The 24,552-nt window shown below is 53.6% G+C and overlaps 2 protein-coding genes across 7 annotated transcripts in view; one reads left to right on the forward strand and one right to left on the reverse strand.

The window, feature by feature from the left end:
- SRRD (SRR1 domain containing) overlaps positions 1–9,150 on the forward strand; it is a 22,611-nt gene extending 13,461 nt beyond the window's left edge. The window contains exons 2-8 of one of the 6 annotated variants that reach the window (XR_011249879.1): positions 3,583–3,623; positions 4,737–4,996; positions 5,072–5,170; positions 6,184–6,338; positions 6,699–6,744; positions 7,089–7,744; positions 8,730–9,150. Coding sequence is in view for 2 of the 6 variants with exons in the window: in XM_069557403.1 (XP_069413504.1) it covers positions 3,583–3,623; positions 4,737–5,170; positions 6,184–6,338; positions 6,699–6,744; positions 7,089–7,310 (898 nt within the window). In the remaining 4 variants the exon portion in view is untranslated. Of the gene's footprint in view, positions 1–3,582; positions 3,624–4,736; positions 5,171–6,183; positions 6,339–6,698; positions 6,745–7,088; positions 7,947–8,729 lie in introns of those variants that run through there. The other 5 variants (XR_011249878.1, XR_011249877.1, XR_011249876.1 and 2 more) reach the window with 5 other exon arrangements.
- On the reverse strand, positions 7,378–23,287 carry TFIP11 (tuftelin interacting protein 11). Its single transcript, XM_069557400.1, has 13 exons — positions 23,171–23,287; positions 21,357–21,574; positions 15,552–15,705; positions 15,126–15,282; positions 13,678–13,805; positions 13,176–13,328; positions 11,306–11,833; positions 11,083–11,189; positions 10,237–10,405; positions 9,677–9,920; positions 9,234–9,376; positions 8,772–8,937; positions 7,378–7,785 (listed from the first exon to the last, which is right to left on the reverse strand). The coding sequence occupies exons 2-13, from the start codon at positions 21,563–21,565 to the stop codon at positions 7,430–7,432; spliced, it is 2,514 nt and encodes an 837-aa protein (XP_069413501.1). The 5' UTR covers positions 21,566–21,574; positions 23,171–23,287; the 3' UTR covers positions 7,378–7,429.
- Positions 23,288–24,552: the final 1,265 nt, after the last annotated feature.

Genomic DNA, 24,552 nt, shown 5'->3' on the forward strand with positions numbered 1-24,552 from the left:
CAGGAGTTGTTTTGAGCGGGCTTAGCTTCCCCGAGGCACGTGGGGTCTTAGTTCCCGGACCAGGGATTTGAACCCAAATCCCATGCATTGCAGGGCCGACTCCACTGGACCACCAAGGAGGCCCGAGCCTAGTATTTCCGATGTAAAGAATGCACGTGTAGTCGCTGCCCATGGAGTTTCTCCCGGAACCCGAGTCAGGGGAACACGGGAGGAGGGGGTAGCAGAGGGCCCGGGGCTGCTCTGAGGCCTGGTAGGGGCGGCCCAGCAGGCGGCCCAGCCCAGGGTGCGAGCGGCTGTGGCGATGGCGGGACACTGGATGGGAGCAGAGGCCCAGACGGCGCCAGCAGTAGGAGAGGAGGCCGTGTGGAAGCTGGGCGCCGCGCGGGACACGGGGCCTTTTTTGGAGGAGCCGCTGTGGCATCGTGGAGTCAGCCGTGCCGATGGCTTGTCCGTAGGTGAAGGGCCTTCAGTGAGATGGTAGCAGGGCCGCCCAACCCACCCGATCTTAAAGGGGCCCTTCCTTAGCCCCCTTTGGTCCTGGGAATCCTCGATTCCCGGAAAGCCAGTTGATCTTCAGTCGCTTTCCGGAGCTGGAGGAGCTATTGGACCTGGCATGCCTCGTGGCCCACCACCTCCACTGGGACCTGTCTCTCCTTTTTCACCCGAGGGTCCGGAGGACCTTGAGTTAAAGTTATTTTTCAGTGTCTGAGAGTGTTCCCAGTCTTTTAGCCTGAAATCGTTAGTGATATTACTGTCTCATTTCTCCTTTTATTTCTGTTCCAAACATGCTTTTTTTCAGAGACAATTTCTGCTGATGCATTGTACACATGCTCTGTTATTTCATCTCCTGCCTGCCACTCGTTTTTGTTTTAATATTTATTTGTTTTTGGCCACACCGGGACCTCGTTGCTGCGGGGGCTCCTCTCTGGTTGCGGTGGGTGGGCTAGCTGCCCTGTGGTGTGTTGGATCTTCTCAGACCAGGGATCAAACCCCAAGTCCCCTGCATTGGCAGATGGGTTCTTAGCCACTGGACCACCGGAGAGGTCCTCCTGCCACTACTCTGATGACAGGTATAAGAACCATAAACACGAGGAGAGAAAGGGCAGTCAGTGCAGCCTTGCAAGATGGCCTTTCTCTGGAAGGGCAAGGCCGTCTTTTGGAGTCAGAGGACACAAAGCTGCCACTGAGCAAGCATCAGAGGTCAGAGGTCATTCTGAATAGCTGGCAGGATTCTCCTGTTGCCTGGGAGAGCTGCCCCACTTCGGGAACGGAAGCCTCGAGAGCCACGAGCTGGTGGAAACACTTCAGGGACCCCTTCAATGAGTTGCTTCTGGCTGAGTGAGGACTAGTGTGTGAGTCTGAGAGAGACTCCTGGGGCTGCCGTCTGAGGGGAACCCCCAAACTTCCCTGGCCTCTACCTCCAGGAACCCCACCAGGATCTTACAGTGAAGAGCCAGGGAAAATCACCTGGAGCCTCTGGCAGAAGGAAGAGGAGACTGTTTAAAATACACCCAGCGCGTTCTTCGTCATAAAGGCGCTTTTCTCTCCAGTGAGAACGCCGCCTGTCTGTAGCCTTTATTAAGTTCCGTTCCACCTAGGCCTGCCCTGTTGATAGTTATCATCTTAGTGGAGGCTGGATTTTGCCAAACGCTCTTTCTGCGCCTGTGGAGTTGCTCGTAGGATTTATCCCTCGTCTTGGTAATGTGTTGTATATTACGTTGGCTTTGCGTTCCTGGCATAAACCCCAGTTAATCATGGTGTACGCTCCTTGTAATGTGTTGCTGAGTTCGGTCTCCTAGTGTTTTTGATGAGCAGTTTTGTCTGCGTTCATCGGGGTGTTGGCCTGTGATTTCCTTTCCTTACGGCATCCTTGTCTGGTTATAGTATCAGTGTTATGCTGGCCTCGTGAAGTGAATTTGGAGTGTTCCCTCCTTCGGATCCCTATCAATTCTTCTTTGAATGTCTGGTAGAATTCACCAGTCAATCTAACTGGTCCTGGACTTCTTTTGGTTGGGAGGTTTTTAATTACTGATTCAACTTCCTTACTAGTAATCAGTCTGTTCAGATTTTCTGTTTCTTCATAATTAAGTCTCGGAAAAATATATTTCTAGGCATTTATCCATTTCTTCTGGGTCATCCAATTTGTTGGCATTTAACTGTTCATAGTAGTCTCTTATGATTCTGTATATTTCTGTGGCACCAGTTGTAATGTAGCCTCTTTCATTTCTGATTTTTATTTGAGCCTTTTTTTTTTCTTGCCGAGTCTAGCTAATAGTTTGTCAATTTTGTTTATGTTTTCAAAGAACCAGCTCTTAGTTTTACCGATCTTCTCTATCGTCTTTTAAAGACCGGTTCTGTTCTGTCTAGTATAATAGTAGCATTGGCTGGGATGGGCCCCCTTTGCCGCTTGGGCTTTTCTAGTTGGCGGAGAGCGGGGCCACTCTCCCGGGCGTGCGGGCCTCTCACCGCAGAGGCTTCTCCTGTGCTGCAGCACGGGCTCCCGGGCGTGCGGGCTCAGGACTTGCGGCTCGAGGGCCCCGGATCACAGCTTCAGGCCTGGAGTTGATCCACGGCGCACGGGCTCCTCCTGGATCAGGGACGGAACCTGCGTCTCCTGCATCGGCAGGCGGGTTCTTTACCACTGAGCCACCAGGGAAGCCCTCGATTGTCTCTTTAATCTGCATTTCCTTCACATCTGCTCTGCTCTTTTCTTTCCTTCTGCTTTGTTCTTTTTCTAGTCCCCTGAGGAGTAAAGTTGTTGGAGAATTTGTTTCTTGAGGTTTCTGGCTGTGAACATCCCTCTTAGAATAGCTTTTGCTGCAGCCCATGAAGTCTTGTTATATCCCTGTTTTAACCAATATTTTTTCTAACAGAAGTATAGCTCTTCCCACTTTGCTCTGGTTTACATTTGCATGGAATATCTTTTTCTGTCCCTTTTCACTCTGTGTACCATCATGTCAGAAATGATTCTCTGTAGGCAACATAGAGATGGATGCTCTCAGTCCATTCAGCCACTCTGTCTTTTGATTGGAGAATCCACTCAGTCCATTTAACGATTGACTGTGTTTTGCCCTGGTTTGTGGAAACAGTTGACTTTAAGCCTCGACACTTGGTTTTGCCCCTTCTTCTGCGTTCACCTTGGGGTTGTCTGTAGCAACAAAGGCCGCTGACTGAGGCCTGCTCTGCGCGAGGCACCGGGCTGGGTGTTTCCCATCACATCCCTGCCACAGCCCTCTGTGATGGGTGCAGTTCTCACCCCGTTTTAGAGGTGAGGACACAGAAGTGTGGAGAGGCTAATCTCCAAGTTTAGCCACTGTTTGCGGAGCTGCCCCCGTGTGCCAAGACCCAGACGTGTCCTGGGAATCAGGGGCCTCCTCAGGGAAGCCCTCTCTCCCGCCCTCTCTGGGCCCCCGCGGCTCTGCTCTGGCTGTGTCCCCCGGGCACCCTGCTCCAGGCTCAGGGGTGGACTCTGTGTCGGAGCGTGCGCCCCCTCCCCACTTCCTGATCCCAGTCAGGAGGCAGTCCCTGTTAGGGAGCCCTGAAAAGGGCAAGAGGTGACCACGCCACTTTTTTTCTCAACAGGGAGGACCTGGTTGTCTCTGATTTCTGGAGCTCAGCACTAGGTGGGTGCCATGGGGCTCAGGCTGGAGGCGGCTGGGGTGGGAGGAGGGCCTAACAGTGGGCAAAGCAGGGGATCCAGCCCTCATCGGGTGACGTCTGCTTCACGGCAGGGTGTCCATGCTGGGTTCTGATGCTGGCTCCCACCCCCCTTACAACTGTGTCTTTCGGCACTAACCCTGGTCCTCGGCTTCTGTATCTGTGGAATGGACGTGAAAACGTAATCAGTGATCAAACTTGTGGCCCCTGCAGTGGACGTGCAGAGTCCTAACCACAACCACTGGACCACGAGGGAAGTCCCAGTATACATAATTTTTCATGCAAAAAGCTTTTTACCAAATTTAAGGTAATGTTCTTAGTGTATATTTCCAGAGGTGGAAGTGGTCAACTTGCTATCCGCTTTCTGGTTGTTGTCCAGAAAGCGTTCACTGATTCTTTGAGCAGCATGGATGCGGAGAGCCAGCTCTCTATGTAGCCTTCTGTAGCCTGTCTGTAGCCTGGGTCTTATTTCAAGGTGTCTTTGCTGGTAAGTCAACGTTGGTATCTTATTAACGGGAACAGACATATGGCTGTTTGCTTTCTGTTTTGTTCTGCATACAGAGCTGATCTACTGAACTCAGTGCCAGTGGCAAAGGGAGATGAGAACTCACCACCCTGTGAAAGGATTGAGTAGTTTCCTGAGTCTCTAGACGCCCAGCCTGTTTTTAAATTTTTTACACGTTAAATGTTCTCACTCCCAGTAATTTATAAGATCATTTTGAGAGCTCTGCTTTTCAGTTCTTTTATTAGAAAAGTAGTATTTCAGACCACAATTGCATGTACTGGTTGCCTCTTACTAAATTAGGATGAGTTAACACAAGCATTAGACGGACATCGTGGCCGCGGATGAACCTGACTTTTGCTTGAAGCATTCCCTTAGTTGAGGCCGTGGGTACCCAGGCGCCAGCCGCTGTCAGCTTGGGGTGGGCGCCGCTGCACACCCCCATGTGTGGTGGGTTGGAGGCCGGCAGCCCCTTCTTTGGGGAGTGAAGGCTTCCGCGCCCTGCTCCCCAGGCCATGGATGGTTTAATTCCTGGGTCACAGCATGCCCTCTGACTGTGCAGGGCCCGCTCTTTCAGAAACCATCACTGGGTGTCTCCGGAAACACCTGGAACAGCTGAGGGCCCCCGAGGGGCCTCTCTCGGAAGCCCTGGGACACCTGCATCTCGCCGCCCTCCCAGTGGAGGCAGATGCGGCCCCTGGCTCGGTCCCGGAAGAGACCCTGGTCCCAGGGACCTGCTGCTTCAAGTGTGTGTGTTACGGCATTGGGAACTTCGCCAGCTGCGTCACAGCTAGAAGCCAGCTGGCGTTTCTGCTCCTCCTCCTGGAGCGGTGCCAGGTGAGTGCGTCCTTTACCGTCCCCCCTCCTCGGTCTCCTGCGCACGCTGACAGAGCCCCTTGTCGCCCTCTGCAGATTCCCAGGAGTCACTGCTGGGTGTACGACCCTCTGTTTAGTCGACTAGAAATCGCGGTCCTCAATGCCCTGGGCGTGGTGGTTCTCCGGGAGAACGAGGTATGTGGTTAGGGGCACAAGGGGCCCTGCACTTGGGGGCCTCTCGCACGCGACTGGCCTGTCGCTCCCACGTGGACCTTTGCAGTCCTGTCAGAGGGAGAGACTAGGTGACGGCACCGTGTGCGGTTTGCACGGTCCTCCTGAGGGCTGTGCGCCCGCTGTGCTCAGTGCTGGGCGTGTCACTGCAGGAGGGGGAGAGGGGGTCTCTGCACCTCCTGAGGTCTATGTGCCCGCTGTGCTCAGTGCTGGGCGTGTCACTGCACAAGGGGGAGAGGGCGCAGTCTCTGCACCTCCTGAGGGCTGTGCGCCCGCTGTGCTCTGCGCCCGCTGTGCTCAGTGCTGGGCGTGTCACTGCACAAGGGGGAGAGGGCGCAGTCTCTGCACCTCCTGAGGGCTGTGCGCCCGCTGTGCTCAGTGGTGGGCGTGTTGCTGCACGAGGGGAGAGGGCATGGTCTCTGCACCTCGTGAAGCCCTTCTGCTGGGAGGTGCCCCATTCCAGGGGTGGGAGGCTGCAGCCCAGCCCCCGGCTGAGTTTGGGGATCTAAGACCTCCAGAAAGAAGGCTCTCTAGAGGGGGTGGCTGCACCCCAAGGTAATGTTTGAAAAGGCCCGAGTCACGATGGGGAGCTGCAGAGAGTGACAGGGGACGGTTCCCGATGGCCCTGGCCCTGCCTCAGTCCAGAGCCGTCCGTGTCCGCAGGGCGCGTGTGTTCAGCAGGCGTGAGTTTTCCGGGCTTACTCTCGTGTAATTCTGTAGCGTCGCCCGTGCTGCGGACAGCACACAGGGCAACGCAGGAGTGTCTCTCCCTTTGGTGCTTGAGGTCGCCGCCCCCTCCGCCTCCCGTCCTCCCAGCTGCGCTAACCGTGGGGGCGGGGACCGTGTGCAGGCAGCCGTGTCGTGGGGGTGACGGCCCGCACACCACTGCACTCATCTTCCGGCGCTGAGCGCGGCTGGCTAGGGTTAAACCCCCTTGCTGTAAGACGCGTGCTCACCTCGTGCGTGTTGGACCCCAGGAAGGGAAGCGGAGCGTGTGCGGGGAGCCCACCGTCTTCTACATGCCGCACTGCGGGACGGCGCTCTACAACAACCTGCTGTGGAGCAACTGGTCGGTGGACGCCCTTTCCAAGGTGGTCATTCTCGGCAACAGCTTCAGGGCGCTCGAGGAGAGGTGAGCGGGTCGCCGGGGTGAACCCGGTGCTCAAGTCCCCCCTGGACAGGGCTGGGCTGCGAGATGTCAGTCTGGGTCACGCTGGGAAGCAGGGTGTCTTTCTGCAAATAATTTCTCCCTTCCCTTAGGGCGGCAGAGACGGCTTTTCTAGATGGGGGAAAACAGTCACTTCTTACAACTAACACAGTATCCTTGGTCTGCTTCACACGCACTATCGTTTCTCCCTAACGAGACGGGCAGTGATGGGGCATACGCACATCCCCATTGCTCTATTTAAGTCATCTTGCCTTTCTGTGTCGTAAGGGGAATGAACCTGGTCTCGTACTGCCTAATCATGTTTTCAACAATTTTGGTTTCCAGGTTGTTGACAAGGATTCTGCATAAACATTACTCATATGTTGCAAAGGTACCTGCCTGAGTGGAGGGGCCGGGGTGGACAGCCAGGGAAGCTGGACTGTCTGTTACTGTGGAGAATCCTGCCTTTACCAGCAGTGGTGGGTGCTTGCGAGGGTCTGTGGTCCAGAAAGCTTCGTTTGAGTGCATCTCCTTGTTTTCCCTTAATTTCCTCTGTTCTCAGTATCTGATCCAACTTACGCACTGTCCTTGGGGACTCCAACTCACTGCACTAAGTACTAAAAACACCTTATTCCTTGGTAACGTTGGAGTGATGAGTAAACCAGGACTCTAACTCGGGAGGGTGGGGCTACGGGGCCTGTCAAGTTTGTTTCACTTTTGGATCTTTCTGCTCAGATTCTGACAGGCCTGGAGGAGCTGGCGTTCCCTCAGACCCCAAGGTACATGGACGTTTTTAACGACACCTCCATCCACTGGTTTCCTGTAGAAAAGCTAACGCAGCTCCCCATGGACACCTGGGCGTTTCGGGAGGAGCCGGATTACCAGGACTGCGAGGACCTCGAGATCATCAGGAAGAAGACAGAGGAGCCTCCCAGCGCTGACCTGAGCTCGCTGTGAGGGGCCCATGGCGTAGGGACTGCAGGGACTGCAGGGCGCCCTCTCATAGAGCAGGGAGGACGTTGGCTCTGATGTAAGACGCCGTTTATTCCCCAGCGCGCCCCCAGCAGGTGCGCGGCCTACTTGGCCATGTCGATGAGGCTCTGCAGCGAGGTGGGCACCCAGGTCTTCTCGCCCTGCACGAACACCACGCCGCGGTCGATGTAGATGACGATGCGGCCGAAGGTGTACAGCTGCTTGCCCTCGTGCCGCTTCCCGATGACCGGCATGAAGACAATGTTGTGCTCCTCGGCCTTGGTCTCGATGAGGTCCTTGAAGTTCATGGGCACGGCGCTGGCGGCCACGCCGATGCCCCGCTGGGCCATGTTCTCAGCCTCGCGCCGCTCCTGCATGGCCTCGTACTGGAAGTCCTTCCTCCGCTCTGTGTGCGTGAGGTAGGCGATGTGCTCGCGCGCGCCGGGCTGCATGTAGGCACCTGCGGGGCGCGGTGGCGGGGTCAGGGCGGGGCCCGGCCCACCCACAGAGCCCAGGTGCCTTAGCGGGGTAGGGGTGGGCAGCTGGCTGTGGCCACGTGAGAATTTCTGGTTCATGCCTAATGACCAGAGGTTATTAAACACTCAGCAACCCTGACAGTCATCAGCCTCTGTTCCTCACTTGCTAGGGCTTTCACCCCACACGTCTGAAACATAAGGCCAACACTATTAGTAGATGTATCCGGGGCCGAAACACAGACGTTGAAGGGCCCCCAAATGCCCAGTGCTAACTGAGGGGTCCAGAGGGGAGACTGTTCCAGGGGCTCAGGGTGGCCAAGGAGGAGGTCTGGGGTGTGAGAAGAGAGATGCCCATCAGTGTCCCCAGGAGGCCTGGGTGAGCAGAGGTCAGACACACGTTCACCTCACTAAACACAGTATACAGTCTGTGTCATCCTGTATTAGGCTAAGCAGAAAGAACTGAATAGAAAGTACAGTCCGAGCTGCCACTCTGTGACCTTGTCTGTGAAAGACAGGACTGGCTGAGGGGACCCCCTGACCCACCAGGCAGCAGGACCTCCCGAGAGCTGAGTATTATCCAGGGGTAGGTAGTAAGTGAAAAGTCAGCTGCCTCCTCCTGACACCACCTATAACTGAGCGTGGTCCACAAACACTCACCCGGCGCCCTGCGTCCTTGCCGAGACCCGGAAGTGGGGCCTCGCTCCTGTTTTACAGGAGAGACGAAGGGTTAACTCCTAAGTGTTAGAGGGGCCACCCAGCTCCCGCCAGGCAGATGCACTGAGGAGCCGCCAGCACAGTGGTGACGAGGTGGACCCGGCTCACGTGAGCCTCGTTCAGGGACAGCGCTCCTCAGCCGTAGCTGAGACGGGGGGGGCAGCTGCGGGCTAAGTAACTACGTGGTGGGGCTGAGACAGTCTGTGTCCTGGAGCCGCAGGTATGAACTCTGACTCAGTGTGGGGCCCCCACTCACCAACATTGGAGGACACCGCCCTGTTCATGATGTCGAGAGCCTCGTTGAACTTGTCCTTGACAGACGGGTGCGCCAGCACTTGGTCCGAGAACATGGACTTCCAGCCCAGGTACCACTTGGTGATCTCCTCATAATTGGGGCTATTGCTCAGCCAGGAGCACAGCACCTGCCCAAAAGAGGAGGCAGGTGAGACGCCAGGGTCTGTCCACCTGCTCATCTGGGGCCCGGTCTGCAAGCTGGTGACGCTTGCAGGGTTTCAGGGGCTGAACGGGGTCAGCTCAGCAGTGAAGCAGAAGCACATAGCTTCTGCGCCTGGGCCTCCCCCCCCGCCACCGTTGGGCCCCGTGTGGCAAGTGTTCAATAAAAGGTGCACACTGTAGTCCTGCCTGTGTAGTTCCTTCTTGTGTGGCCCCAGTCACCCCAGCGGTCCCCCCCGCACCCCACGAGCTGATGCGGGCTCACCTGCAGCCACTTGGGGAAGAAGTGCTTTTCGAGAAGGCCCACCAGGCTGGAGACGGAGACCATCCCCTCCCAGTCGATGGCCCAGTAGAAGGCGTCCATGTGCTGCTGGTGGGGGTTGATGACCAGCTCCCCGAGGCACATCCCTGGAAGAGAGAGCCAGCCTCTCAGGTATAGTCACTGTCCGCCTTCGAGCTGCTGTTAAAGGTCGAGTTTAAGCTCTCGATGTGGCAATTCTTAAAAACTATTTCCTTCCCTAACCCAGAATTAGCTCCAAGTTTAGAATCCAGTGGGACAAAAGTTTGAGGACCCCTGTGGCTGCCCTGTCACCAGAGGCCCAAAGCAGAGCTCAGGAAGCAGGCAGAAAGGCCCGGGTACACCTGGGATCCGGGCACCTCTCGGGAGAAGTCCGCACTGGATGCGGCTGTGTTTCCCCGGCTCCTTACCCAGCTTGGGCACGATGTTCTTGACCATGAAGGCCTCCCAGGAGCCGGGGGTAAAGACGTCTTTCCAGGGCTGGAGGATGAGCTTGGCTGAGGAGTCGCTGGGATGCCACTTCTGCAGGGCGCTGGCCAGCTTGCTGCGGATGGGGGAGTAGAGCGGCTCCAGGCGCGCCTGCATGAGCGGCAGCCACGGGTGGACCCACGAGTGGATGGGCACCGTGTCCGTCAGCGGGTTCCAGCTCTCCACCTGCGGGGGGGGGGGCGCAAGGGGCCTGAGTTCACGCAGCCTGTGGGGCAGGCAGACGATGCCCTCCTGGCTGAGCAAGCGTGTGGGGGGCCACAGTCTCCATTACATTCCCCCAAGACAGGGTTATTCAACCACCAGTACACCTACACTATTTGTATTAAGTCTCAGAAACGGTACAGTTCTAAATCACTGAAGAAACCAAGTAAATGAGTCCCTATAAAGGGGGCTTCAAGGAACGGCTCTGAGGCTGGAGCTGACGTGACAGCCACTGAAGACCACTGCTGCCCGAGCCCCGGCCCCCACCCCGCGGGCCCACCTCCTTCTGCAGCTTGGGGAAGATGAGCTGCTCCAGGATGTTGTCCAGCACCCACACGGGGATGAGGGGCGCCCAGCTGTCCAGGAAGTCCACCATCGGGTCGCAGTTCCTCGGCTGCCACTGCGCAACGATGCTCCGGACAAACGGCATCCAGACTTCCCAGATCAGCCTGCGGGCGGGGGGAGTGGGGGGCTGGTTACACGCCCAGCTGGTCACACTACCCCCGCCCCCACCTCTGGGGCAGGACTGCAGACACCCAACAGCAGGGCCCTCCCGTCAGGAAACCACTGGCCGGCCCTCAGCTCTTGTGGCTCCCACTCGGCCTTGGGGTGTTTCCTGGGTGTCCCTGCCTCCCTGGTGGGGCGGCTGCAGGCACTTTCCCACCTGGGGCTCTACTACAGAGCCGACCCCTCAGGTCTGGGCTTCAGCGTCAGCCTCCAGAGACCTGTACCTCCACCTGCACCCGTACGTGCGCACACAGGCAGCACCCTGGCCATTCATGCTCAGCCTGGCTGTATCTGTCCACTCCGTTACCACCCGCCTTGTCCCTTCCTGGAGACCGGCCCTGCCTCACTCCTAGGTGAGTCCGGCAAGGACAGGCAAATCCTCAGCGCACACAAGGGGAGGGTGGGCGGGTGGGCGAATCCACGTTCCCTGAGCGGCGCCCACAGGCGCCCGGGGCCCACACAGGCCGAGCCCCGCCGCCCGGCCAGGAGCACTCCCCCGTCGCTCCCAAGAGCACTTAGATGGGCGAGTCTTAAGTTTCCAGAGCAGCGCCTGCAGGTACCCAGGGGGCCGAGCCCTGCTGCCCGGCCGGGAGTGCTCCTCCACCGTCCCCAGAAGCACCTGTGGAAGGCGTCCGCTGAGAGGTCCTGCCCGCCGTGCGACAGCAGCTGGTCGTTCTCCAGGAGGCTCTTCCACTGGGAGATGGTCTCAATGCCGTACGTGCAGTCCTGAGGAGGAAGACACAGCGGCTGAGCGCAGCCAGCCGCACCTCACCCTCCGGACCGTCTGGAGCCCAGGCCGCCTCAGGCGAGAGGCGGTGCGGCGGTTTCCCCTGCCCGCTCACCTTGAGGGGGTCCCACTCCTTGAAGTAGTCCTTCATGAGCGGGTAGACGATGGCCACGGCCAGGTCCACGCGGTCGGACATCCGGTACTCCTCATAGTACTTGTCCCGCAGTGTCTGGAAGACGCGGGCGCACTCGTCCAGGGTGAGCGGGTCACTGCAGCCGGGCTGCAGGCGCCGCTCGCACTCCTCCACGAGCGCCAGCACCTCGCTCAGGCTGGCGATGGCCCGCTGCTCCTGCTGCAGCGCGCCCGCCGCCTTCTCCAGCTCGTGCGTCAAGTTCACCACCACGTCCCGCTCGTACTGCAGCTGCCGGTCGTTGCGGATGATCTCCTGCTCCGTCAGCTCGATGAGCAGCTGCAGGTTGTGCTCCAGCTCGGGCAGCGCGAAGCCGGGCGCCCGGGCCTCCTTGCCCGGCAGGGGGGGCGGCTGCGCCTGCGGCGGGAGCCCGTCGTCCGGGACGCCGTGCTTGTGGCTGATCTGGCTGTAGCTGTAGTAGACCTTCTGCTCGCGGCCAGTCATGTCTATGACCTGCGGAGGGCGGAGGGGCCCGCGGGTGAACGCGCGCCGCCGCTGCCCCTGAGGACGCGCACCGGAGCCCGGGGAGGGCGCCACGCTCGTGGGAGCCTGTGAGCACTGCTCAGCGGAGCTGGGGCAGGGCTCAGCAGAGGCCAGGGACCCGACCACCAGGACAGACGGACAAGCCCCCCCCCCCGCCCCGGGGCCTCTGGACAGACTAGACGGAAAACTGATGACATACACATGGGACTATGTCATTGAGATGAAGCTCTATTTTCATACAAGAGTAGAGGCCGTACTGATTAAAGCAGGCAATAAAACACCACACACAGTCAAAAATATCTTGGTAAAAAATGCACATTTCAACAAAAAGACCTGAAAAGATTTACATCACAGGTGTGAAAACTGGTCATTTATGGGGAAAATAATGTTAATCCTTTTGCCTCCATTTCGCAATTGTCTACAAGGTACCGCACTGCACCGCAGGAAGAGCTGCTCTGTTTTTTAATGTAAAACCATGACACACGAAACCCACAGAGGCAGCCACGGAAATGAGGTGGTTTCAGTGTCGGGACGACTGACAATGAGAACAGGATGGTGCTGAAATGAAGTACCGCCGTCACTTGAGCCAAGACTGCGACCCGGGACCACCTGAACTGGAACACCCAGGAAGCTGTCCCCTCCGCTCCAGCCCTCGGCCCGCCCAGACCCGTGGCCGCAAAGGCTCCAGCTGCGACTTCCTGCCAGGTCCCCAGATGACCTGCCACCTGACCTTGGAGAACCCACTGAACTCTCGGTTCTGTGACGCACAGTGACCTCCTGCAGCAGACACCTGTCACCTCTGTCCCCTGGGGCGGTGACGGGAAAGCCTCTCAGTCTGCACATGCCTGGGGCCGAAAGTCGGGTCACCTTGAGGCCACATGGGAATGCCCCGAGCACCCCTCCTGGTCAGAGACTCCAAGAGCTTCCAATGCTTCAACCTGGTGACTGCACTTCTAGGAATCGAGTTTTAAGAACTGTCCCCAGCACAGACAGGGCTTTATGCACAAAGTAACCTGCCCCAGACGGACCCAGCCATGTTCAAGGTCTAGCAACAGAACACCAGGAACTGGCAGCCTTAGCACCGTCATGTTGGGGGGCGGGGGGCGGGGGGGGGGCGGCGATGATGAACCTGAGTGCAGGGAATGGACAGAGGCGGCTACCCGCGATAAAAGCACACGCACACACCCTCCCGCCCCTGCACAGAAGACCCGCAGGAGCCTTACGAGCAGGGGCTCGGTGACCGCCTCTGGTGTGTGGGGTAACTGCATGTCTCCCAGACCCCCATCCAGGGTGGGCATCTATGGGCACCTACCTTGACCTGAGAAAGCTCCTTCTGGGGAGCGGTGAGCTTCTTACTAATCCTGCCCTTGGCTTTCAGCTCTTCCACGGTCTTGTAAGAATACTTGGGTTTCTTCTTGCTTCCGCTGGGGTCCTTCCTCCACTGGCTCAGCTCCTTCTGAAATTCCTGAGTCAGAGGGACATGGTCCATCAGAAGATGAAAGGGCTGCTGAGACCTCCACACGGTTCTGTGCTGAGAATGGTGCTGTGTGATGCTGACCCCTCCGAGGAGGCTGCCTGACACCCACTCCCACCTACAAAGGCGAGACCCTGTCCCCACACCCCCATTTCTGACCACACTGGTTACTTGTGTGCTGTGTTCCCTGTTGATGGTGGGACACCAGCCTCTGGCCCGTGCTGGTGCACAGCGTGAGCTCGACCCCGGAACCCCGGACGCTGGCTGAGCTAACGAACGAGCAGACAGACCAATCCCGACCAACAGGCGGACAGGCCAGCAGGGCCGCCTCCCAACCCACCTCCTCGGCCTCCTCTTCCGAATCGACCACGGGGAAGTCCTGCAGGGACTGGGTGGTGCGCTCCGAGCCGTACGCCCCCACCGCACCTTTGCCCTTCCTCTGCTTGGCTTCGATTGGGTTAATGATGCCTGATGGATTTCAGAGAGACAGACTTGCGGTCATTGCCGTCATGTGGGTGTGCCACGCGCGGAGACCCGCTCCGTGGTCCTCCCATGGGACAGCACACCGCCCAGAGAGGAGCCGCTCCTGCCCGCCCCACCTGGCCCTGCTGCCGGTATCACAGAGCAGTGTGCCAACAGGAGCACACGCAGGCCCTGAGGGCCGCTTCCACTGCGGTCACTCACTTAACAGACGGGAGTAGTTATAACCGACTCTGGCCTACGCTGTTTGCCTGGAAGCCAATCACTACGGGAAGGGTATGTTGATTCTGACTAAAGAGAGGGGGAGCCGCCATTTAAACACCATCTGTTTTCTTATTATATTATATATATACACACGCTTCCCTGGTGGCTCAGCTGGTAAAGAATCTGGCTGCAGTGCAGGAGACCAGGGTTCGATTCCTGGCTCGGGAAGATCCCCTGGAGAAGGGCATGGCAACCCACCCAAGGATGCTTGCCTGGAGAATTCCAGAGCAAAGGGGCCTGGTGGCTCCAGTCCATAGGGTCACAGAGTCGGACACGAACGAGTGACAATCACTCATCACTCATACTTATCACACTCGTATAATATTTCACATTGGTAGTTCCTATCTCTTATGCTTGCTTTGCTCTACACTAGTTTGCGCCTTGAAAATAAATGCATTTTTCTTGTAAAAAAGTTTACAAACAGGACTACAGCATTTCTGTGAAGAATTGCCCCCACTGCAAACTTCCCACCAGACCCTTTCCAGCTCATACTGTTGAGCTCCCAAATTAGAACAGCCTTCACTCTCATTCCAGGCCACCTTTCCAATCTTCACTCAAGTCCATGGATGCTTCATGCAGCTAAGCTACCTATCCTGCCCCTTTGTGAGCAGAGCCCAGGCACAGTAACGTGAACAAGGAGAGTGGGCTGTGGTGTGGAGACAGCTTGCAGAATAAGGAAGCTGTGGGGGCTGACCGGGGCAGGAGTTGTCAGCTAACCCAATCCCTGCCAACCTCCTAAACTGTAGCTTATCTACAACCTAGGAGAAACTGTCTGATTTTTAAACACTGGCAACTGATCTGACTTTTTAGAAACACTGGGCAGGCCAGAAAGAAGCTTGTTTTCAGCCCATCAGGCTGTATGAAGCCTGACCCCTCCCCCATGCTGAAATATGGCATCTTATGTAACCTGAGTTTTGATAAAGCACGAAGCTTAGAGCACAACTGTCACATTCTGGCAGAAAAGCAACAAAGCAGAGCAAAGGCAGAGCGCGCCCCTCCCTGCCCCTGCCTGCCCCCCGAGCGCCCATGGGCGGGGCACCACACCTTGAGCGTTCTTCCCCAGGCCCCTTCCGGGCACGTAGCCCATTTTCTGAAGAAGCTTCTGTCCGATTCCTTTTGTGTGTCTTTCCCAGCTGCCAAAATCCATGAAAGACTTGGTTCCTCCTGCAAAACCTTTCTGGCTGGGCTTAAAATTGCCACCCTGAAAACAAAGAAGGAAAAACCTAAGCAAGCAAGCTCGGCTGATGCAACCATGGCCGGGCAGTCCCGGAGCTCTGTGAGAAGTACCCTATGAACCACAAGGACCCCAGGGACGTCTCCGGACAGTGCAAAGACTGCCCGGCACAGCCACCCCTGGGAAACCTGCTCCCACAGGGAGAGGCCCACATGACCAGCCCCCAGCAGATGCCAGGGCCACAGCAACCTTCTGGGGACATTACAAAGGTCACAGCCCTTCAATAAAGATGCTACCGTTTTTAACTTCTTTGGTCCGAAATCCTTAGGAAATTCATCCTGCTTCACGGGTTTCTCTTCATCATCGGAGTCCTCCAGCTCCGCCTCCTCTGCCGCCCCTTTCTTGAGCCCCGCGCTGATGAAGTTGACAGGGGCCGAGTAGTCGCGGGCCCTGCAGGCAAACACAAGGGGGTCTGTAAGAACTCTCTCAGGAGAGCTCCTTAGAGCACACCTCATGCGATCCATTTCAAAAGAGCAGCGCTGACTCCTATCCTCAGTGCCCCAGACCCGGCTCCCCTGTAATCACATTCGACACTTTGACCTGATGTCTCAACTCTGTGACTTCAGACTTACCAATGACAGCATAGAGTTGACTAAAAATTGTAAGTATGATGTGACTGTCCGCCTTTCCTTTTAGTTAATACATTAAAAAAAACCTCAAAACAAAAGCTATGACTTGAGGACTTCCCTGGTCGTCCAGTGGTTAAGAATCTGCTGCCCACACAGGGGACAGAGGTTCAGTCTCAGCTCGGGGAAGATCCCACATGCCATGGGCAACTAAGCCCATGCGGCTTCTAGCCCATGCTCCACAACTAAAGAAGCCCCCACGACGAGAAGCCTGTACATGGCAACTAGAGGGCAGCCCCATCTCAGCTAGAGAAAGCCTGCACAGCAAAGACCCAGTGTGGCCAAAAGTTAATTAACATTAAACAACAGTAACTTGGTAAATTCGATTAAGGCAGGAAAAGGTTTAAGAAATAAAGCCTGTTAATAGTACTAGTAAAATGGAGGAATACATTCAAACATCAGTAATCATAACAACTGATGATAATAAACATAAATAGGAAGCCGTCAAACAGGAGATGGCAAGAGTGAACACTGACATTTCAGGAATCAATGAACTAAAAAGGACTGGAATGGGTGTATTTAATTCAGATGACCATTATATCTACTACTGTGGGCAAGAATCCTTAAAAGAAATGAGGTAGCCATCATAGTCAAAAAAAGAGTCTGAAATGCAGTACTTGGGTGCAACCTCTAAAATGACAGAATGATCTCTCTTCGTTTCCAAGGCAAACCATTCAATATCACAGTAATCCAAGTCTATGCCTCGACCAGTAATGCTGAAGAAGCTGAAGTTGAACAGTTCCATGATGACCTATAAGACCTTCTAGAACTAACACCAAAAAAAGATGCCCTTTTCATCACACGGGACTGGAATGTAAACGCAGGAAGACAAGAGACAGCCAGAGCAGCAGCCAAGTTTGGCCTTGGGGTACAAAATGACGCCGGGCAAAGGCTAACAGAGTTCTGCCAAGAGAATACACTGATCATAGCAAACATCCATTTTCAACAAGAGATGACTCTACACGTGGACCTCACCAAATGGTCAAAACCGAAATCAGATGGATTATACTCTTTGCAGCTGAAGATGGAGATGCTGTATACAGTTAGCAAAAACAAGACCAGGAGCTGACTGTGGCTCAGAACATGAACACATTACAAAATCCAGACTTAAACTGAAGACAGTAGGGAAAACCATTCAGTAAGACCTAAATCAAATCCCTTAATGATTATACAGTGGAAGTGACAAAGAGTCAAGGGATTAGAATTAAAAATCTAATCGCCATAGATTAGATCTATGGATCACCATAGATCGAATTAGATCTATTAGATCTCCAATAGCCTCAAGAACTATGGATGGAGGTTCATAACGCTGAACAGGAGGCAGTGATCAAGACCATCCCCAAGAAAAACAAATGCAAAAAGGCTAAATGGTCGTCTGAGGAGGGCTTACAAATAGCTGAGAAGAGACGAGAAGCAAAAGGCAAAGGAGAAAAGGAAAGATATACCCATCTCAATGCAGAGTTCCAAAAAATAGCAAGGAGAGATAAGAAAGCCTTCCTAAGTGAACAATGCAAAAGAAATAGAAGAAAACAACAGAATGGGAAAGACTAGAGATCTCTCCAAGAAAATCAGAGATATCAAGGGAAATTTTTGTGCAAAGATGGGCACAATAAAGGACAGAAATGGGATGGACCTATTGGAAGCAGAAGATATTAAGAAGAGGTAACAAGAATATACAGAAGAACTATACAAAAAGGATCTTCATGACCCAGATAACCACGATGGTGTGATCACTCACCTAGAGCCAGACATCCTGGAATGCAAAACCAAGTGGGCCTTAGGAAGCATCAATACGAACAAAGTTAGTGGAGGTGATGGAATTCCAGGTGAGTTATTTCAAATGCTAAAAGATGATGCTGCTAAAGTGCTGCACTCAATATGCCAACAAATTTGGAAAACTCAGCAGTGGCCAAGCGACTAGAAAAGGTAGGTTTCCATTCCAAATCCAAAGAAAGGCAATGCCAAAGAATGCTCAAACTACTGCACAATTGCTCTCATTTCACATGATATAGCAAAGAAATGCTCAAAATTCTCCAAGCCAGGCTTCAGCAATACGTGAACTTCCAGATGTTCAAGCTAGATGTAGAAAAGGCAGAGGAACCAGAGATCAAATTGCCGACATCCGCTGGATCATAGAAAAAGCAAGAGAGTTCCAGAAAAAAACATCTACTTCAGCATTATTGATTACCCTAAATCCTTTGTTGTGGATTACAACAAACTCTGGAAAATTCGTAAGAGATAGGAAGACCAGACCACCCAACCTACTTCCTGAGAAATCCGTATGCAAGATAATAAGCAGCAGTTAGAACTGGACATGGAACAGTGGACTGGTTCCAAACTGGGAAAGGACTATGTCAAGGCTGTATATTGTCACCCTGCTTATTTAACTTATGTGCAGAACACATCATGCAAAATGCCAGGCTGGATGAAGCACAAGCTGGAATCAAGACTGCCGGGAGAAACATCAATAACCTCAGATATGCAGTTGACACCGCCGTTATGGCAGAAAGTGAAGAGGAGCTAAAGAGCCTCTTGATGAAGGTGAAAGAGGAGAGTGAAAAAGTTGGCTTAAAACTTCAGCTTCAAAGCTTAAAACGCAACAAGAATAATGGAAATAAAAACAAAAATAAACAAATGGAACCCAATTAATCTCAAAAGCTTTTGCACAGCAAAGGAAACCATAAACAAAACGAAAAGACAACTCACAAACTGGGAGAAAATATTTGCAAAAGATGCGACCAACAAGGGATTAATCTCTAAAGTCTACAAATAGCTCAGGCAGCTCAATATTTTTTTTAAAAAATCACAGAACGGGCAGAAGCCCTAAATAGACATTTTCCCAAAGACACACAGCTGGCCAAGAGGCAAATGAAAAGATGCCCGACACCACTAGTAAGAGAAACGGAAATAAAAACTTCAATAAGATATCACCTCACACCAATCAGAATGGCCATCACCAAAAAATCTACAAACAACAAATGCTAGAGAGGGCATGGAGGAAAGGGGACCCAGTTGGTGGGAACATTAGTTGGTGCTGCCACTGGGGAGACAGTATGAGGTGCCTTAAAAGACTAACAGCAGAGCCACCGATTGATCCAGGAATATCACTCCTGGGCATATACCCGTGGAAACCGTAATTCAGAAAGATCTGTGCACCCCAGGACCTCCCAGATGGTCCCGTCGTTAAGAATCAGCCTTGTGATGCATGGGACGCAGGTTTGATCCTTAGCTGGGGAAACTTAAATCCCATAATATGCAGGGCAAGTCAGTCCTCACACCACAACTACGGAGCTCATGTGCCGCAACTAAGATCCAATGCAGCCAAATAAATAAATACTGAAAAAGATAACATGCATCCCAGTATCCACTGCAGCACTATTTACCACAGCCAGGACATGGAAGCAACCTAATGTCCATCAACAGATGGGTGGACAAAGATGTGGAACAATCATATACACGATGGAATATTACTTGGTCATTAAACACAATGAAATAATGCCACCTGCAGCAACATACATGGGCCGAGAGACTGCATTACGAAGTGAACTGCGACAGAGAAAGACAAACATAGGCGTTCAAAACGACACAAATGAACTTGTTTCCAAGGCAGAAACAGACTCACAGATCTCGACATCGAACTTGTGGCTGCCAAAGGGAAAGTGTTGGGGGAGGGATAAATTAAAGAGCTCAGGGTTAACACACACACACCTATGAAACAGACAAGGACCTATCGTGCACCACAGAGAACTCGACTCAATACTGTGTAACAACCTATATAGGAAAGGTGTCTGAAAAACAGCGTCTCTCCACATATTTCTATGTATATACTTATGAACAGAAATGCACACGTATGACGGGTTCACTTTGCTCTACACATGAAACTAACGCAACATTTAAGTAAACAACACTATCCTCCCCGTCCCCCGCAAAAAATTTGTTTCGGACACTATTTCAAGCACAAAAATCAAATAAGAAAAGACACTTTCATAAATCCCTATCATAAATATAATACACTTAAGGGAGATTATATGAACGGAAAGTACATTAGCAATTTTATCAATCATTCTTAGAAAAGCTCGCGTTCATTAAATGTACTTATGAAAACTAAAAGAGCTAAGAAATTAACTCTGTGAGATGGAAAGTACTGATTTTATCCGATCGCCTCAAGAACAGTACTCACAGTAAGTTCTTAATCACAGCTCCCCTTTGTATAAACTGGACCTGACAGCTCTGTATTGTGTGGTTAAAGAAGAGCGAAAAGAATCCATTGAAAAAGCCCGGAATACTGCAACATAAGGTGATGCTTTCTAAAATGACTAACCTAGTAAATAAACACCCCTGTGGCAGTAAGATCCACAGAGGAATTTCGCCCTAAGAGATGCCATATGAGAGCCCAACGCCAGATGAGACAGACCCCGATTCTCACAGCTCAGCTGCGTGACTCGCCGCTGTTTCCTAATCTGTGAAACTTACCCCGTTTCACACCTGGTGCTTCTCTCAGCAGGTCAGTGAGACCAGGCCCGTGAGACCAGGACCTGCAGGTCCTGGCTGCTGTTACTATCTTACGATCATACACTCCTGCCCTGTGATCCACACTGTCCACTGGTAACATTTCTTGCCAGATGAAAAGAGGCTGAACGGATCTCTGCTCTTTCTCCCTGTCTCTTTTGTGGAAAATGTACAGTCTCAACGGGCTGGAGCATCCAGGCTTCAGGTGGGGACACACAGACTAACCTCAGTCTGCTACACAGTCTGCTCAAACACGCTGCAGCCCCCACACACGACTTCACACCAAGGAGGCGGCTTTCAGCCTGAACCCCCAGCCCACAGCTGCCCTCCCGGCCCAGTCTCCACCACCCGTCCCCGGACCACCGCCCGGGTCTCATCACACAGCCCCGCTTCCACTCTGGCTTCCCAGGGTCGTCTGCACACACACTCCCCCCGCCACGTCTCACCCCCTCTGCACAGACCACAGTCCCCTCCTTTCCCTCTCCCCCGTCTCCCCACAAGACCACTCACACCCTCCTGGGCGCCCTGCTCCTCCCATCAAGGGGCTCTGCTCCCTCCTGCCCCTCACCACTCAATCTTCCCTGACCTCCCAGAACGGGTCAACACCCGGAAAAGTACTCCCCCTCCGGTCCTACGTCAGTTACAAACTTCCATTTGTGAGCCTGCCTTCATCCTCCGGGGTCTGGGCTCCTGGAAGGGAAGGACTGGGGCTGCAGCACAAGGCTTTAGATACATGATCGCTCACTCGTGATCGATCGGTCAATGAGAGAGCAGTGCTCTGTCTGAAGGAGGAACTGGGCTCCCTGGCTGAGGCCGCAGCTAAGGGGCTCGGGGAGGCCGGGAGAGAAGCGTACTTAGCAGGGTAGCTCCCCAACGCCTGGGGAAAGCGGTCCGCGCCAGCCATACCGTTTGCCTCCAAAGCTGGGCCTCTCCTCATCCGAGTCTCGCTCTGCCCACACTCCGTAGGTGGCCTCTTCCTTGGTCTGCCAGTGGCGCTGCCGGTTGGGGTTGAATTCATTCTGGAGATCCCAGTCGGTGATCTCAAAGTTCTCCCGCTCGTCCTCGTCATCATCCATGTGGCCTTCGCCGTCCCGGTACAGGTGGGACAGCGACATGGCCCGTCACTGAAGGGAGGCAGGGAAAAGGCACAGTTTGTGACAAGTCCCAGGGCAGCAGCAGAAGGCTGCCCTCACAACTTCCTCCAAACTAAAATCCACTGAAGTCACTGTTACAGTTCAATAAAGCAGACGCTAAAAACGTATTTTACAAAACAGGTACCAAAACAGAATAAAAAAGACCAGTCCCAACAGTCCATGTGGATAAAAACATATTTCCTTCTCAATGTTGTCAAACATCACCCACACGCACATACACACAAACCATGTAAAAACAATTTAAGGATGTTACTCTACGGATGACTGCCTCACAAATGAGGCAAACATCTTCCTGGATATTATTTTTTTCTATTGCTGAGTGAAGAGTTTCATCTGGACTTATAACAGTTGAGCAAAGTGATTTCTTTTTTTTTTTTAGAAAACACTTATATATAACCCTCAGGTTTTCTTCCCCAGACAGGAACCTCTTTTGAGGCACTAGAAGGCAGTAGTGATTATGAATACGACCTTAAAACAGCACACATCTGTGAACCGGAATGCAGCAATCCACTCAGGGTAGCTGGGTGATGAGATTCAGCTGTCTCTTAAGTGGATTAACTACAGTACCAACCTTAGAGAAGGCTTGTGCAGCAGAATCAATGAGATGGCTCTTTCAAAACACTTAGCTCACAGGAAGTGCCTGTTACTCTAGTCCCAGATTAGGTCTATGGCCCCTCCTATTACTGGATTAGCATGGAGCAAAGTGATTGTGAAAGCAGGTGCTGAAATCACACAGACCGAGTTCAAATCCCCACTCTACCTGGTACTCAATGCATGGATATTAAATGCAGACCATGTGCCAAGCATGGGGCACCGCAACGCAGTACATTAGGTGCAGGACAGCGCTGTGGCCTCCGTCTAGCAGCTGCAAAAAGCAGGCTTCAGGGACAGCCAACTCACAACACTTCTAAGGCGAGTTCAAACTCTGGTCAGCTCTGTGGGAAAGTTTTCCCTACTTAACTCTACTCAACTCACTGGTGCAATGGTTGGGTCCTGCCGGTCCCAACGTCATCCAGGCGCGAAAAAGGTGGGAAATACTCTCAGAGGAGGCGGCGTGTCCCAGATACATGGGAGTCGCCGATCACCGCCGCCTCCTCGGGCACAGGGCATGGTAAAAAGCACGGAGCTGTCACGAGTTACAGAGCCCCCAGGAGGTGCTAAGTAAGCCCTTGCTGGACGCCTCAGGCCGATAATCTAATATAGGCATCAAGGCACCTCTACGAGGGAGGTACTGCGAGCGCCTTCGAACCTCAGACTTCAGTAAAACGAGGCTGAGAAATTAACTTCCCTAGGCTCCACGGCTGGTGAGGCTTGACACCAGGTGAACTGCAGCCAGGGCTCGGCGTCTCGCTGCCGCGCCGTCCAGGCCCCGCGGTGGAGGTTCGGGGTCCAAGTCGGCCCGGAGACCCCGAGCGGCCCCGCCCCCGGCCCGCTGCGGCCGAGCTGTCTGCCAAAGGGAAGAGGGACCGGCGAGGCCGAGGCCCGCTTCCGCGAGCCAGAGTCCCCTCTCCTACTGGCACGGACACCCCCGCGTCCCCTGTCCGTCCACTCCCGGGCCCAGCTCACCTCTCCCCGGCTCAGCGGACCAAACTCAGCGCCCCACTCCGTGCGAGAAACGCGCCACTAAGGCGCCGGAACGCGAATGCGGCGCACCAGAAATGACGTCACGTCAGCCGATGTGACGCGCTCGTTACCATGGCAGCAGTGGGACGCTGGGGCGGTTTTAGATTTAGAGCATTTGAGTTATTGATATGGTGAAGGTTTTCGCGGCCGAGAACGGCTAAGGGCTGTTTCTCTGTTGTTTCTTGTCGCGCTCACTTCGTGGTGACGCCCGCCTCTGACGACTGGTACGGACGTCGCCGAGCCACCCTGGCCGAGGGAGATTCCTTTTTCAGCCTGAGATTCTAAATCTGCAAAATGGGGATATAAGACTAGCTCCTGGGACATTTGTGCATGAGACATTTGCGGTGGCGTGGGGACGGCACATGACATTCAAATAGGAATAATGAAGGTCAAGACTGTCTCCTGGATCTTCGAGTCTCTCGGTATAAGCACGGTCGTGGGCCCGGAGCGGTTGCCTTTTACAGGAGTTTGATTAAGTGAAGGATTAAATGGGCAAACTCCCAAGTATTCTGCCAGGCAATCTTTTCATTCTCTTCCTTTCCAACAGGTTGGTAAATAAATCAGTTCACTGATCTAATAAAAATGTACCTAGTGCCTACAATGTGCCAGGCTCCGGGAATCAAAGGAACTGACAAGCAGGGACACTCCTAGAGAAACCCTCACCAGCTCTGGATTCCGCGTCAGCACACAGGCTCTAGAGTTCCAATCTCAGCTCCACCACTTAACAACTGTGAAACCAGGCAAGGTATTGATTACCTTTCCTGAAGCAAAATGGTTGTGATAAAATAGGTAAGCAATTAAAACTGTACCTGGTACATAACAGATGCTTAGGGAGTGTTAGCTGCTAATTTTACCTTTTATTTTCTCTCACTCTATCTGTATGATGAAAAGACCTAAGCTCAGTTCAGTTCAGTTCAGTCGCTCAGTAGCGTCTGAGTCTTTGTGACCCCATGGACTGCAGCATACCAGGCCTCTCTGTCCATCACCAACTCCCTGAGTTTACTCAAACTCATGTCCATTGAGTCTGTGATACCATCCAACCATCTCATCCTCTCCTCCCAGCTTCAATCTTTCCCAGCATCAGGGTCTTTTCAAATCAGTCAGTTCTTTCCATCAGGTGGCCAAAGTATTGGAGTTTCAGCTTCAGCATCAGTCCTTCCAATGAATATTCAGGAATGGTTTCCTTTAAGATGGACTGGTTGGATCTCCTTGCTGTCCAAGAGACTCTCAAGAGTCTTCTCCAACACCACAGTTCAAAAGCATCCATTCTTCAGCACTCAGCTTTCTTTACAGTCCAACTCTCACATCCATACATGACGACTGGA

This window comes from Ovis canadensis, chromosome 17 (genome assembly GCF_042477335.2).
Source record: "Ovis canadensis isolate MfBH-ARS-UI-01 breed Bighorn chromosome 17, ARS-UI_OviCan_v2, whole genome shotgun sequence".
In the NCBI taxonomy this organism is placed as follows: Eukaryota; Metazoa; Chordata; class Mammalia; order Artiodactyla; family Bovidae; genus Ovis; species Ovis canadensis.